Source organism: Peromyscus eremicus, chromosome 1, assembly GCF_949786415.1.
Source record: "Peromyscus eremicus chromosome 1, PerEre_H2_v1, whole genome shotgun sequence".
Classification (NCBI taxonomy): Eukaryota; Metazoa; Chordata; class Mammalia; order Rodentia; family Cricetidae; genus Peromyscus; species Peromyscus eremicus.
This window is the reverse complement of record NC_081416.1, coordinates 152,408,067-152,422,442: the sequence shown is the minus strand read 5'-3', so window position 1 is coordinate 152,422,442 and position 14,376 is coordinate 152,408,067. Positions and strand designations below refer to the sequence as shown.

Here is a 14,376-nt window from a genome sequence, read left to right as displayed (position 1 = left end):
AGATTATCAAAGATCCTTAAGGGGCCCTAGCTTAGTGCTCTATATCACTAGGCTGATAATTTATAGGCAGTAGGACTTGCCTTTATCTATTAAATAAAACCCCAAAAGTTAATAATATTTGGTATAATCCATATAAAGGAAAGTGCTTTAAGTAGATAAAATGAAATTACACATTATTTTAAAATATAAAAAAATTTTCACTTTCAAAATTCAATTGCAAGTACGAAACTGGCAAGCTTTCTTTGAGCAATGTTAATATAAGTTGCCATTTCCAATAGAAATGTTTCTCAGCCTTCAGTAAAATCTATAAAGGTCTTTAGTGTTAAACGGATCTGTAGGTCATGTGGGAGGCTGTTTGTTTCAGTTTCATAGGTTGATAATTCTGAAGTCATAAAAGTTGCTATAGCTAATGTCAAATTGTTGCATAAATTAAGGATGGTAATTCAGGATTCTTTTTTATAACTTATATGTAGCACATTTTCCTCAAATCCATGGTGTGAAAAATAAAAGACAGATAAAGGTCAGATATGATTGTGGTTTAATTTTAGTTTTATTTAATTTCTCTTGAGTTCTTATGCCATATATTTGGCATTGTACATGAAACCATAGTAATGTACAAAGCATTTGTGCTTTAGAAGTTGTATTAGTTGTGTTAGTCAGGGTTGTCTACGTGAACAGAACTGATAGAATGGACATGTATGTGTATATGCATGCATGTTTGTTTGTATGGGACTTATTAGAGTGACTTCCAGGCTGTGGTCCAGCTAGTCCAACAATGGCCATCTTCTGATGGAAAGTCCAGAATGTAACAGTTGTTCAGCAAATAAGGCTGGGTGTCTCAGCTGGTTCTCAGTATATGTCAGAATCCTGAAGAAGTAGGCTCTAATGTCAGTGAAGGAATGCCTTGGCAGCAGGATATATGAATTTACAAGTGAGAATGAGGGCAAGCATGCAAAAAGCAAAATCTTATTTCTCCCATATCTTTTATATGTTCCACAAGATGTGGCCCAGTCTTAGGATGGGTCTTCCCACATCAAATAATCCAGTTAACTAAAAATCCCTCACAGTTGTACCAAGTTGCTTGGGTTTTTAGTGAGTTCCAGATGTAGTCAAATTGATAGCAAATGATAATTATCATAGAAATTTATTACCATTTGACAGGGAAAAAATCTTGTTTGATATTTCACTCCATTACTTCATTTCTTTGTTTTCTTACCTCTTTCCCTTTTTACCTCTATTTTTCTTCATCTTTTTCATATTTATGTTTAATAATTCTTGGAGGGTCAGAAAAGCTGTTTACAGTAAAGCAACACTTCTGCATTTTTATAAAATCTGATAAAAAATAGTATTTCAAACTGTACAGTCACCAGAAGTACACAGTTATCAAAAATGCACACATTTCACTTGGCACTTCTGCATTTTTATAAAATCTGATAAAAAATAGTATTTCAAACTGTACAGTCACCAGAAGTACACAGTTATCAAAAATGCACACATTTCACTTGGCATCTCCAGCACCTTCAGCTTTCTGTGCCTGGTCTGTTTTGGCATCTCCATTTTCTGCAGGATTATTCTCATCCTTACCAGCATCTACTTTCCCCTTCTTGTACTTGCGGACCTTCTCTCCCTTCTTTGCAGGGGCCTTTTTAGGCTTGGGCTCTGGCTTTGGAGGAGCAGGTTTAGCAGACAACCTTGCAGATCTTCTCTGTGGCTCATCCTTCACCTTGGCTTTATCTCCTTTAGTATCCCCTTCAGCCTTTCTTTTGAGCATGGCGGCGGCCAGGGACGTCCGTGCTGAAGGTGGGGATGCAGTGGTGCTCGGGTTTGGTCCGTCCGGGGGTCGTTCTCTCTGTTTCTTCACACTCCTCAAGACTAAGTTACTCTTGACTAGTTCCTCCAATAAATTTCAAATATACAGTGTGGCCTAAGTTTTGTACAGTGTACCACACTGTAAGTAGATAATGCTGGCTTTGTCCAAGGTCTCCAAGTACGTAGAGGCATTGTCTACAGGTGGTACACTCCATATCTTGCAGTTCAATAAACTGATCTAGGCAAGGAACATTTTTATTCCTTTAAGTTTTTAAAAATGCTATTGTAAAGGCAGGAAAAAAAAGTACTTTTAAACCAATAATGTTGGGATAGCTAGATGACCCTGGGGGAGAAATCAAACTCAATTCCTACGTAGTGTCTACAAGATACTTTCAATTACATATATAAAAAAAATCATACCAAGGTAAAAATTCAGTACTTCCAGATAAATACAGGAGACTTGCTTAAGACTTTGTAGTAAGAAATCAAAATAACCTGTAAGAGTGTCACAGACTTTCCCTAGAAATTTATATACAAAAACAGCCAGTGAGAAAAAATTAAAACTGATATACAATAGTTATACCCTGCATATTTTAAACATTATTTGCGTTTAGGGTACATAAAGAAAATTTACTTGTCAATGGATCAAAACAGGTAAACATATTCATCAGAAACTAAAGATGACAAGGAGGCTTGCTCAGATATTTTACAAAAGAATATATGAAAGTAAATAATTAGATTAGTAGACATTAAGAGAATGCAAATAAAAGTTACAATTTAAGGAAACCATAATTCGAAAACATCCCAGGGCCATAGAGTAACTGGGATCCCACATCAATTCAGAGTGTGAAGTGGATACCGTGTTTGGGAATCATTGTGGAAGTTTTAACTTAGTGTACAATGGCCACGTGATGCAGTAATTGTCTAATAAATTCATAACTATATCACAAAAGCATAATGTTGAATTAAGTAATGCTCTGGGCAACATAAAGTGGACACGGCATGTGCACTGTGTGTATCTTGTTTTTGTTTTTGTTTTGTTTCTACCAGGCTTTAGAACCGGGGAAACTAAAGATAAAAACCAAAATAAGAGCTTTCTGATGCAGCCTGTGGAATATGCAGCAGAGGTATGTGAGGAAACCGTTTGAAGTGTTTTAAGAATTATCAATCTTTGTTGAGACAGCAGTTCTTGGCTGTATGCGATTTTTGAAACTTAGTGAAAACACGTTTGAAATGTGTACATTTTATTGGATCTGAGGCACATTGGCAAATGTGATACAGATGTTTATTAATGTGGCCACCTAGTTTTCTTAAATATATTACATGTTTTTTTGCCTACTATCTAAGTATTGCACTGTAGTCCCCACATTCATTGGATAATGCTGGGTCCAGTAGGCAGAGTAAGGAATAAGAATGGAGATTTTCTCACCAAAAATGTAAAGGACAACAAGCTTCAATTTAGTGCTTCATGATGTCATGATGTAGCTTTCCTTACCTGAGGGAGGAATATATTTTTGATGGGGAAAACACACACACACACACACACACACACACACACACACACACACACACTTTGAAGGATGGCTGTAGAAGAAAGATAATTCTACCTACTTAGTCATGAGTCTGTACCAGGAAACAAATGAATTTCTTGTGTCTATAAGAAGCAGGACTGGGAATTTCATTTACAGATGCTGGGAATGGCTGAGCTTTATGAAGTGCTGAGGGAGCCAATTAATGACAGCATCTTGAGTAAAGAGTTTATGAATATGTATAGTTTTCAGGCTCCATAACAATTGATGCTAGATGCAGCCAGATGGGGTGAATGGAGAAAATTCTCCACGTTCGTTATTAATTCCAGAAAAAGTATATAAAAGAAAAATAGATTGCATCAACATCTATATTTCTATGATTTCTAGAGAAAGGGTGAAACATGACATTTTAATTGCAATAATATTGAATGATTGATTATTCCATAGAGAAAGATGAAGCCAAGCACAAGTGTGTATTACCAAGTCTAGGTCACGATTGTACCAAGAAGATGCACATCAGTGTAAAGTATCCTTGGAAGAAGGATTCATTATTAAAAATAAAACAAAACAAAAAACTTCAACATTATTAGTTTGAGATGGATACATGAAATCAGCAAAATATGTTTGTGTGTATCTGTATCTGTCTATCTGTGCATATGTGTAAAAGGGAAAAGGGTGAGTAAAGGAGAGGGAGGGCATGTGAGAGGGAGGAAGGCAGAGAAACAAGTAAAATTGCACTTAATATGTAGCTCCTCCTTCTCCATAACCCCAACCTGTAGCTGCCTTCATTGGAGTTTCATTCATAGACCTTGTTGAGAACCAGGCTACCCTTCTCTCATTCGAATGGGGGTAATAGTACTCAATGTGTGTGGGAATTACAATTCTGCAGAAATGTGATGAGGTTGTATGCTTATGTACTGGGGGTGCTTCACGCTGGCTCATCTGGACAAAATGTGCAATTTTTAATCATTTTGATCCAATGTTTGAAAATTGTTGTTGTTAAACCTTCAATTACAGAGAACTCTCATGATGGTATTTTCATAGCTAAGAAGCGTATAACACATTTTGGGTATCTATTCTTCTGTTGATTGACATCAAAGCTGACTCTTGAATTTAACTGCTGCAGATGGTTTGACCATGAGCATAGAGATACAGTTGTCTCTGTGGCACACCGCCTTAGAGTTCTTCATGTATATATTCACACACTAGGTAAGCTATCACTCTGTCTTATGGTAGATCTAACTTTAGGTTTTGGAGGAACCACCATACAGATTTTCAATAGCCATGAAATCAATACTACTCTGACACAGGGGCCACTTGGTCCTAACTCAAGTCCCGTTTGGACACTTTGCTTTGTGCTTTATCCCTTGCATTAGTTTGAGGGCATTTTCAATGTCCTGGTAACACAGCTGAAATAAATGCAGCCAGGAGTACTGATTTTTTTCTTTGACAGTAATTATCTATTTTGTCCATTACTATTCTCTTCTCATTGTGTACCCAAGTTTTTGAATTCTTTGGGTCCTAGTAGTAACTCATATGCAGGATTAGTATTTTTAAAATAAACCTGGATTACTCATCAACCGAGGCATGTAATGAAAAAAGAGATTAATGTGTAATAAAATAACTCAGAACACTGGAGGCAAGAACCGAGTCACATGCATGGGAGTATAGCTTGTGTGAGATCTGTCACTGAGGTGATGAAAATGAGAGGAAGATGATTAGTAGAGAGTTCACCAAGTGATGGTATCTCAGCTGTCTCCTGAGAAATGACTTAGCTTTGCACAAACTTTCATGAAATTCCCAGATGCATTATGTAAGGAGGAGACCATACACAAGAACAAACTTTCTAACAGAGAGGCATGAAGCAGAGCTATGTTTAATAATTCCCATTTCCAATCAACATTACAATGGGAAAACCTAAACTTGAGGAAAATTCAGGGAAAGAAGTGGGACTCTGTCATTAAGTCAATGGTGTTCAGCTTCAGAGTACTCTAATGGGAAAGGTCCCAACCCTGAGAGCCTCAACTTGGCCTTCTTATCAGAATGCTGGTGAGAGGAGAGTTGGTCCTTATTTGTTCCTCTTCCTTGCCCACTTTTGGTTCTCTCCTACACTACAAAGAGTAGTATGTGTTGCTTATGCCTTTGACATCTTGGACAGTACAGCTTTTCCCCCACCAGAGAGGCATCAACATACAATTGGGTACTATGTTGTTCTCATCTTTGGGAAAGAAAATGGGCAGAAGAGAAGCAGAGTGATGCTCTTCAGTGTATGATGTCAGCCTTTCATGTTTACTATAAAAACCTAGAGAACTTCATGCAAAATACTGTCAGTTACTGAATATGTCAGTCATGAATTAGTGTAAGGCATAATAGGAATAATTTTCCTTGCCTGAGGATGCAACATAGTACTTACATGTCAACTTTCTTAAAAAACAAAAACAAAAACAAAAAAAAACCCTTCATTTATGTCTTGTATAGTGTGGCACACACCTTTAATTCCAGTGCTTAGGAGGCAGAGGCAGGTCTATCTCCATGAGTTCAAAGCCAGATTGATCTATGTAGAAAATCTCTTGAGCAGCCAAGGGCTACATTGAGAGACATTATCTTTTTTTTTTTTTTTTTTTTTTTTGGTTTTTCGAGACAGGGTTTCTCTGTGTAGCTTTGCGCCTTTTCCTGGAACTCACTTGGTAGCCCAGGCTGGCCTCGAACTCACAGAGATCCGCCTGGCTCTGCCTCCCGAGTGCTGGGATTAAAGGCGTGCGCCACCATCGCCCGGCGAGAGACATTATCTTAAAAATAAATAACCTTCATTTATTAAAGTACTGCTTGATAAATATTGAAGAAAAAAAGAAGAAATGAAGTATGGCTTACAGCTACCATTACAGTCAGTAAACAGCTAAATAAAGTGTACAGAGGCATTGACCAGCTGTAAATTGCACCATGCAGTTCAAGAAGAGAAGTTAACACAGGTCTTTATTGGGGGATTTATTAATGCAACTCCACATAGTTAAAAGTAAGTTTATTTTGGGGTAATTTACAGCCAGTAAAGGGGTTGATTACAGGGTCTGGGAGAGGTGAAGTGCAGTCCAGCAGTGTTCTCTGGAGAACTCTGCTTGGTTTACCATCCAGCATCTAGGATCACAAGGAACCAAGAGAGCCTGCATATCCAGATCTCAGGTCTTAAGCACTCCCTTCTCGGCCCTGCCTCAAGGGCAGGTCAGAGGTAGGCATGACAGTTGCCAGAAGCCTCGCTGGGGATGGTACTTTCAGGTCAAAGCTGGAACAGCTACCCACTACAGGGTTTCACAAATTCAGTCTTCTAAAGAGACTCCCCCAGGATTGGGAACAATCACCTTTGATGAAATAAGACTAACAGATCTCTGTGCTGAGCCTCAGGTCACACTGACCCTGAAATATTTGTTCATTTAGTTAAGAAAAGCAAGAGGCCAACATGAGAGGAACTGAACTGGCTTAAACTGGAAAGAGGATCTAAGATGCTCTGGTTCAAACAGATTTTCCAACTGTTCTTTCCAATGTGCAGTGAAAGGATAGCTCTTCCCCACACTAGCTCACACCAGGAGACCATGTGGCTTATAATGCCTCAATTGTTTACACTTTAATGAGGAAAAAGTACCAATTAACCAACTTTACTGTGTCTTTCATTTATTTATTTATTTAAAATTTGTTTTTCATTTATATACCTACCAGTCCCCCCTCTCAGCCCTCCCCCCATCTACTTCTCCAAAAAGTTAAGGCCTCCCATAGCGAGTCAACAAAGCTTGGTACATTCAGTTGAGGCTGGACCAACCCCCTCCCCCCCCCCATGTCAATCTCTGTACAAAGAAAATAGCAGAGAGGGGAGACTCAATGAATGAACTGAAACATGTGAAGTTCAACCACATTTTCTGTTAACATTTCATGCACTAATTGTGTCTTGACCATTGAAAGCAAGGAAATCCCACTGTTTAGTTACTATCTGTAGAGAGTTTGGGATTTCCAAGTAAGGGGAAGTTAGACAGGAGCCTGTGCCCAACTTTTAGAATAACAGCATTTACAAGGACTTTGGGATACATTCCAAGAAAATAGAAAACAAAGCTCCACTCACATGAAATATGGCTTTTATCATTTATTTCAGATGGTTTTTACACAGCCTTTTTTTTTTTTGCCTATGCTGGTCAGCTTAAAGGGCCTGCTCCACAAATAATCTTCACCTGTTGCTTCCAGATGAGGGTTGACTGATCTTTAGTGTCACTGATCTTCTGACAGTGTAAGGAAGTTGTGAACTCTTCCCTTAGAAAAAGGCATTTTGACCCCAACACCTCATTCAGACATTTTCATGGAGGGAATGCCCATGGTGCAGCCTATGTGTGGGAGATCTTCAGGACCGGGGGACTCTGTCCATAGCAGTTGTGTGCAGCGGTTCCTGCTATAGAATTACTTGCATGCAGTAGGTACTTACTCAGTGCAGCTTCGGCAAATGCTACTTGATGGAGTCTATGCTTAATATACTTCATGAACTGTAATAGTTACCTTCTTATGAGAAATTGAATCTTCAATACAAAAGATCAAATTCAATTACTTTTTAGGGCTGTGTTTATAGTGAACATTTTCTATAGATTCTGTTATATATGTAGTAGTGTCAACTTTTTGACCAACCTGTGCAGATCTTGTCTTCTGGACCCATGATCTGAGGACCTGAAAGGATGGGGCAGACTACAGTCTAATGCTGTAGACAACTAAAGCGATAAATCCACGGGAGTCTGTTTAAGAAGTATTAGGGAAATTTATTAAGGTGAATTGAGAAAATACATCATGAATACAGACCACGGTAGACAGCTGAAGTCATCCTCTGATCTGACCAGGAGCGAATCTACCTCTCAGGCAGGAGCAGGGAAAAGGGGAATGGGACCCTTCTCCCTCTCCTTTTAAGAGGTCATGTACAGCAGCAGAAAGCATCACCTCCTTTGGGCCCTATAGCCAAAGGTCATTGGCGGAATAAATACCACTACAGAGAGCCTTGCTTCAGTTTCAGTATACTTTATACATAGAAGTAACAAAAAAAGCAATGATCCAAGGACGGCTGTTTGAGTTCAGCAAAGCATGATCAGAAAATAAATGTAAATAAATGTCAATAACCTCATACTAAATATTAATAGAGTTAACCTTTCCCAGAACTTTCTCAGGTCAGATCAATTTAAACACAATTGCCTGGAATATACTATAGATTATATCTAGGAAAGCAGGAAAGCAAGGCAGAAGGCCATATCCAGATTCAGGTAAACTGAGGACGGCACTCCACACATCCTTTCACCAGATTGGGTTCTATAGCTATGCTCTGACATCCAGCAAGAATAGACATGTCTTGTAAATTGAATGTAAATGTTTAACACAGGAGACATGAAATCACACCCATGACCAATCCAGTGAACAAAATGCACCTGAGGTAAAAGGCCCTCTGCCTCTTTTCCTGGAGACTCTCTCCCAGTTCCTCAAGGCAGTGTTCACCATGGGTCATTCTTTTGACTGTTTTTGGACACAGTAGTAATGTTTAAGAACATATTCTAGTATCAAATGGTGAAACTAAATTCATTTAGCAAAGTGAGAAAAATATTTAGCAAATATATTTTTTATGTTAATTAAACAAGTAAAAGCACAAAATTGTAGCTAAATATTCGGCACAGTGTGATTAACATTTAGTTGTAATTATTGTAAGAATGAATTTGTTACATAAGTTTTACTTTCTCATGTCCATGTTTAATAAAGCAACCATCTAGAAAATTATGGGAACTGACAATTTACTTTTCAGCTGAAAAATAAGTGTGTGTGTGTGTGTGTGTGTGTGTGTATGTGTTTCATAGAACTCCTATTGAGAAGACCAAACCTCCTTTGGATTAGGAACTGAGAGAAGTGGTAATTTAATCACTCAGATTAATTTGAAGTTGATGTGAAATAACTGAAAAACTATTGATTGTAGATTCAGAATGGCTGTCATTGATCTCCTGACGAATCAATCTGCCTCGAATCTTTGGCATTAGCACTGCTAGTTCATTTCCTCAGAAAACTGTGACATTTTTCTTTTCTTTTTAATGAAAAAATTGAGAGAATACAGTGACTAAGCATTGCTGGGCTTGGCAGGGTCACTGTTTCAGGGCCTCTTTCCTGGCCCTTCCTAGTTTCCTCCTAAAGCCATTCCATGCAAATGAGAGAATTGGGGGTGTCAGCTGTGGCAATGAAGCTTGGTGATAGATCTCCTCCATGTCTGCTTCTCCTAGTGATGCAAGAGAGGGCATTCAGAGTCTCATGGGCCGTGGACATGAGGATACTATGGCTGACCAGGAAGCGAACAGATGGGGCCACAGTGGCAAGGACCCCAATCACTACAGACCTGCAGGACTGCCTGACAAATACTGAGCATCCTCCTTACTGCCTCAGGAGGCTGTGCTGCGGGCTCTGGGGTCAGGACATGGGGTTCTTCACTTTTGTGTCTACTGTGGGTGTGGAGGACATACAGTGCACAAATAATAAATTTGTAAGAGATGAAGTTTCCTGTCATTGTGTTTTAGTGGGTGGAGCTGTTTGGTATAAAGGGTCAATACTAAACACAGTGGGGAATAGAATATTTAGGCTTAGGACTGATGTTCTCAGAAGTTACATAGAGAGATAGCTCTGATGACTGCCCCATTCCCCATTTAGGCTCAGGTTCCTGCTTTGCAGAAGAAACTGCCAGATATTCTATAGGACACAGAGAGAAGCAACTAAGAAACTCTAGGCCTATAGGCTGAAGAAAGATGCCCAACATTTCAGAGGAACTTTGAATGACTATACAGGCAAGCAGCTGTCTCTGTCATTTCCAGAATTTTTAGAAGTTGCTTAAAATGGTACTTCCTATTTACTTAGGTAATATTATATCTTTCTGAGGTCTTTGATGTAGTTGAAGACTAGATAGTTATAATTTTCCTTGGCTATGATAAAAGATAAATTGGATATGGAACTTTAGACTCACAAATATAGGATAAATGATAGAATATTTTCTTTAATTTTGCCAAATACAAATAGACTAGATATTGTAACTGTAATTCTTGCTTGATAACAGTTCTATTATATGTAATTTTACTATGTTAACATTAAAATGTTTCTTTTTGATTACACAGAGAAGGGGAAATGCTGTGAGGTATTACTTTTGTACACTGGTTTAATAAAATGCTGATTGGTCAATAGCAAGGCAGAAAGTATAGGTGGGGCAAGCAGATGAGGAGAATTCTGGGAGAAGAAAGGGTTGAGTCAGGAGTCACCAGCCAGACACAGAGGAAGCAAGATGAGAAGGCAGAACTGAGAAAAGGTACCAAGCCACATGGCAAAACAAAACTAAAAGAATTATGGGTTAATTTAAGTGTAAGAGCTTGTCAGTAATAAGTCTGAGCTAATGGTCATAGAGTTGATAATTAATATGTCCCTGTGTATTTATTTCGGTCTGAGTGGCTGCAGACCAGGTGGGACACAGGGAAGCCCCCAACTACACTCGGAGAAAACTAAATTTTCACTTGCAAGTAGTTATCAACTGGAAATAGCTTCTGGGTTATGGATAGGGTTATGTGTCCAAATTTCTTTTCAGGTCTAGGACCCAATTTGGTGTAGACTCATGCAGGCCCTGTGCATGCTGCCACAGTCCTTGTGAAATTCAATTGTACGTCAATCTTCTTGATTTAGAGAACCTGTACTCTTGGTTTTCTCCATCTATTCTGGGTCCCACACTCTATCTGCCTCCTCTTTCAAAACACCCCCTGAGGCCTGAGGGGAAGGATTTGATAGAGACATCTGTTCTAAGCTAAGCAATCTAAATTCTTTCACTCTCTGCATAGTGTCTGACTGTAGGTCTCTGCACCTTAACCTATTATCCACTGGAGAAAGTCCTCTTGATGACTGAGCAGTTAACTATGAGTATGTCATAGATATGCCGTAGATATATTTGAGTATGCCATACTCTGAGTATGTGGAATATCATTAGGCGGTTTTTCTTCTTATGTTTTGTTTCATTTGGAAAGGTGTTATTTGGTTTCATACTAGATCCCCGACCTATCTAGTCACAGGTTCTTGCTTATCCAACCAGTGTCCAGTATATGTTCTATATCATGGTGTGGGCCTTAAGTCCAATAAGATATTGGTTGTTTACTCCCAAAAGATTTGTAGCACCATTGCACTAAGTATATTTTGTTGGCAGAACACCATTGTAGATCAAGGGGTTCATGGCTGTGTTACTGTTTATGTTTCCCCTTCGGTAGAGTACCTCCTTGTACCAAAGATGCTAGACTATAGGTGTGAAGGCTGTATGTAGGCACTAGTTTGACTTCTCTGTGTGCATGTTCAATGAGTTGTTGGTGTTCTATTCAACAGTTGATGTCTTGCTGTCATTTTGTAGATAACAACCTATAGTCCTGGCAATAACCTCAGTTATTTGGAGATTCACAAAAACCCCTTTGGCCAGCAGCTCAATTAGATGGAACCCAATCCTGCTAATGAATGCTTCATTTGGTGACAAGAGATGTCCTGTTGGAGCTCTGTCTCCCCAGTATTTGGTGATTTCATGTACATCATCTGCATATATGTATATATTTTAGGAATCTTTTTCTCTGTCAGATTTCTATACTACCCATTCAGATGGCTCTTAGTTTTAGCTGTCTCTCCATGTATTTCCTTCCTTGTCTTCTTCCCTTCTCCTCTCCATGATCCTCCACTTCCAGCTCCCCCTTATCTATCCATAATTGTTCTATTTTCCTCTCCTAGAGAGATCTACCTGTGCTCAGTTCTCTACTCTATAACAAACCTTGTGGTTATATGGATTTTTGCTTGGTTATGATTATGATTGCCTTAACAGCTAATATTTACATATAAGCTAGTATATACCTTATTTGTCTTTCTAGGTGTGGTATACTTCACTAAAGATGAGGTATTTTTTAATAAATATTTTTATTTTATAATTTAACTTTTTATCAGCCATGATTCCCCTGTCCTCCCTCCTCTCACGCCCCAACCTTACCCCCTCCAATCCACCTCCCATTCCCACCTCCTCCAAGGCAAGGTCTCCACTGGGGAGTCAGCTCAGCCTGGTAGATTCAGTTGAGGCAAGTCCAGTCTCCTCCTCCCTGCACCAAGGCTGAGCAAAATGTCTCAGCATAGGCCCTAGGTTCCAAAAAGCCAGCTCCTTCACTGAGGACAGGTCCTGGTCCCACTGCCTGGGGGCCTCCTAAACAGTTCAAGTTCATCAACTGTCTCACTTATCCAGAGGGCCTGGTCCAGTTTCATGGGGGCTCCTCAGCTATTGGTTCACAGTTTATGTGTTTCCACTAGTTTGGATATTTGTCCCTGTGCTTTATCCAATCATAGTCTTGATATCTCTTACTCATATAATCCCTCCTCTCTCTCACCAACTGGACTCCTGGAGCTCCACCTGGAGTAGTCTTGGCTGTGGTGACTCTTCACAGCAATAAAACAGTATCTAAGATGCTCACCAAGGACATCATCTGTGCATTTAAATACATTTTTATCTGTTGAAATGTGAAAATCATGTGTCAATAATAAATGACTTTATTAATGATCACTTGTGTGAAACACTTGACACTCTTCCTGAACTAAGGGTCTGGGACTAGAAATTGTCATATCTGGGTTATGTGCTTTCAGATTCCCAGATTGCAGCCATGTAAAGCTGCTCTAGTCTTCCTGCAGGTGTCCAACTGTCGCTTTTTTTTTTTTCAACTGTCCCTTTTTAAACATGGCTTCTGGGAATCCTATTGGCTTTCTTTCATCTGCTTTATGACATCATTCCTCCCTCAACCAATCAGCACCAGATAAAGTCTTGAGGTTGCCGTGTGTGACCAAATGTGCCTCAGTACTGAGCATCTTTGATCCTGCACAGACGTGATTTTTTTTTACTGCGAAACCTAACAACCCACTCTCTCATCCCTTTATCCAGATCCTACTCCTGTTTTGTCCCCATTCCTTTATCCAGATCCTACTCCTGTTTTGTCCCCATCCCTTTACCTAGATCCTACTCCTGTTTTGTCCCCATCCCTTTACCCAGATCCTACTCCTATTTTGTCCCCATCCCTCTATCCAGATCCTACTCCTGTTCTGTTCCTGACTTGAAGATGTCAGGTAGGAAAAGAAACTTTAATGTTTGTTTAATTGGACAGCTCACTAAATTGGGAAGCATCAAAACAATGTGGGATAGAGGGGAAAGTGGTGAACAAGAGGTTGGTGCCCTAACGTGGTCTCATCTTTGACATTCCCTAGGGTTGAGGTTTGGACAGAGTATTTCCTCATCCTCTCAGTGAATGTTCCTTCACCTTCCTTGGTGAGATAACAGGCTGGCAGGGCTCAGGGTTCTCTGAGGTATTGAGTGTTTAGGAGCAAGACATAGAGAAGAAAATCAAAGTTTCTGGGACTGTTTCAGCTGAAGCAGAGAGAGAGAGCTGGGTATGTAATGAGGAGAACTGAGGGCCAAGACACTTCACTCCACACAGTTTCCCACAATGATACTTCACAGTTGGTGCTGGTCAACATTAGTGGTGAAATACAAGGGAACTCGAGAGTGTGTCTGGCAGTGTTCCATTCGCAGCTGAGATGAGCTGACCTTTTCTGGCTAGGCAGATGTCCCTCCCTCTTCTGTGTCCTCACATGTATCCTAAAGCAGTGGGGGCGAGGAAATCTGCTGTCCCTGCTAAAGCAGGACTGTTTGTTACAGTGAACGACAGGAGCAGCTGTGCTCTCTCTGGCACCTGCACACTGGGACAATGACAGGCACCTTCCTGATAATAAAGGTCCTCACCCATGTTTTGTGCAGTTTCAGATAGCTGTACAACCCTGGCTCAGACTCAACACAAACTCCTAATGTGATTAGTCAGAGCATGGTGCCATACCCCTGCAATCTTGGCCCTTGGGAAACAGAGGCAGAAGAATCAAGGAGACCATGCCAGTCTCTAGCTGCACAGTGACTTTGGTGATAGCCTGGGTGTTAAAGACCATTCTTGAAGAAATAAAATAA

The 14,376-nt window shown here is 39.7% G+C and overlaps 2 protein-coding genes across 11 annotated transcripts in view; one reads left to right on the top strand and one right to left on the bottom strand.

Moving 5' to 3' along the window:
* LOC131920236 (STAM-binding protein-like) overlaps window positions 1-14,376 on the top strand; it is a 43,327-nt gene that overhangs the window by 10,043 nt on the left and 18,908 nt on the right. For 2 of the 10 annotated variants that reach the window (XM_059274580.1, XM_059274581.1), the window contains 3 exons: window positions 2,860-2,936; window positions 9,611-9,793; window positions 10,032-10,235. In XM_059274580.1, the coding sequence (XP_059130563.1) occupies window positions 10,214-10,235 (22 nt within the window). In that variant the 5' untranslated portion in view covers window positions 2,860-2,936; window positions 9,611-9,793; window positions 10,032-10,213. Of the gene's footprint in view, window positions 1-2,859; window positions 2,937-4,355; window positions 4,548-9,610; window positions 9,794-10,031; window positions 10,236-13,110; window positions 13,488-14,376 lie in introns of those variants that run through there. The other 8 variants (XM_059274586.1, XM_059274582.1, XM_059274606.1 and 5 more) reach the window with 6 other exon arrangements.
* Window positions 532-1,789, bottom strand: LOC131920313 (non-histone chromosomal protein HMG-17-like). Its single transcript, XM_059274633.1, has one exon. The coding sequence runs from the start codon at window positions 1,769-1,771 to the stop codon at window positions 1,499-1,501; it is 273 nt and encodes a 90-aa protein (XP_059130616.1). The 5' UTR covers window positions 1,772-1,789; the 3' UTR covers window positions 532-1,498.

Coding starts and splice junctions, on each gene's coding strand:
- LOC131920313 (XM_059274633.1), bottom strand. CDS start 1,771: ATGCTCAAAAGAAAGGCTGAAGGGGATACTAAAGGAGATAAAGCCAAG.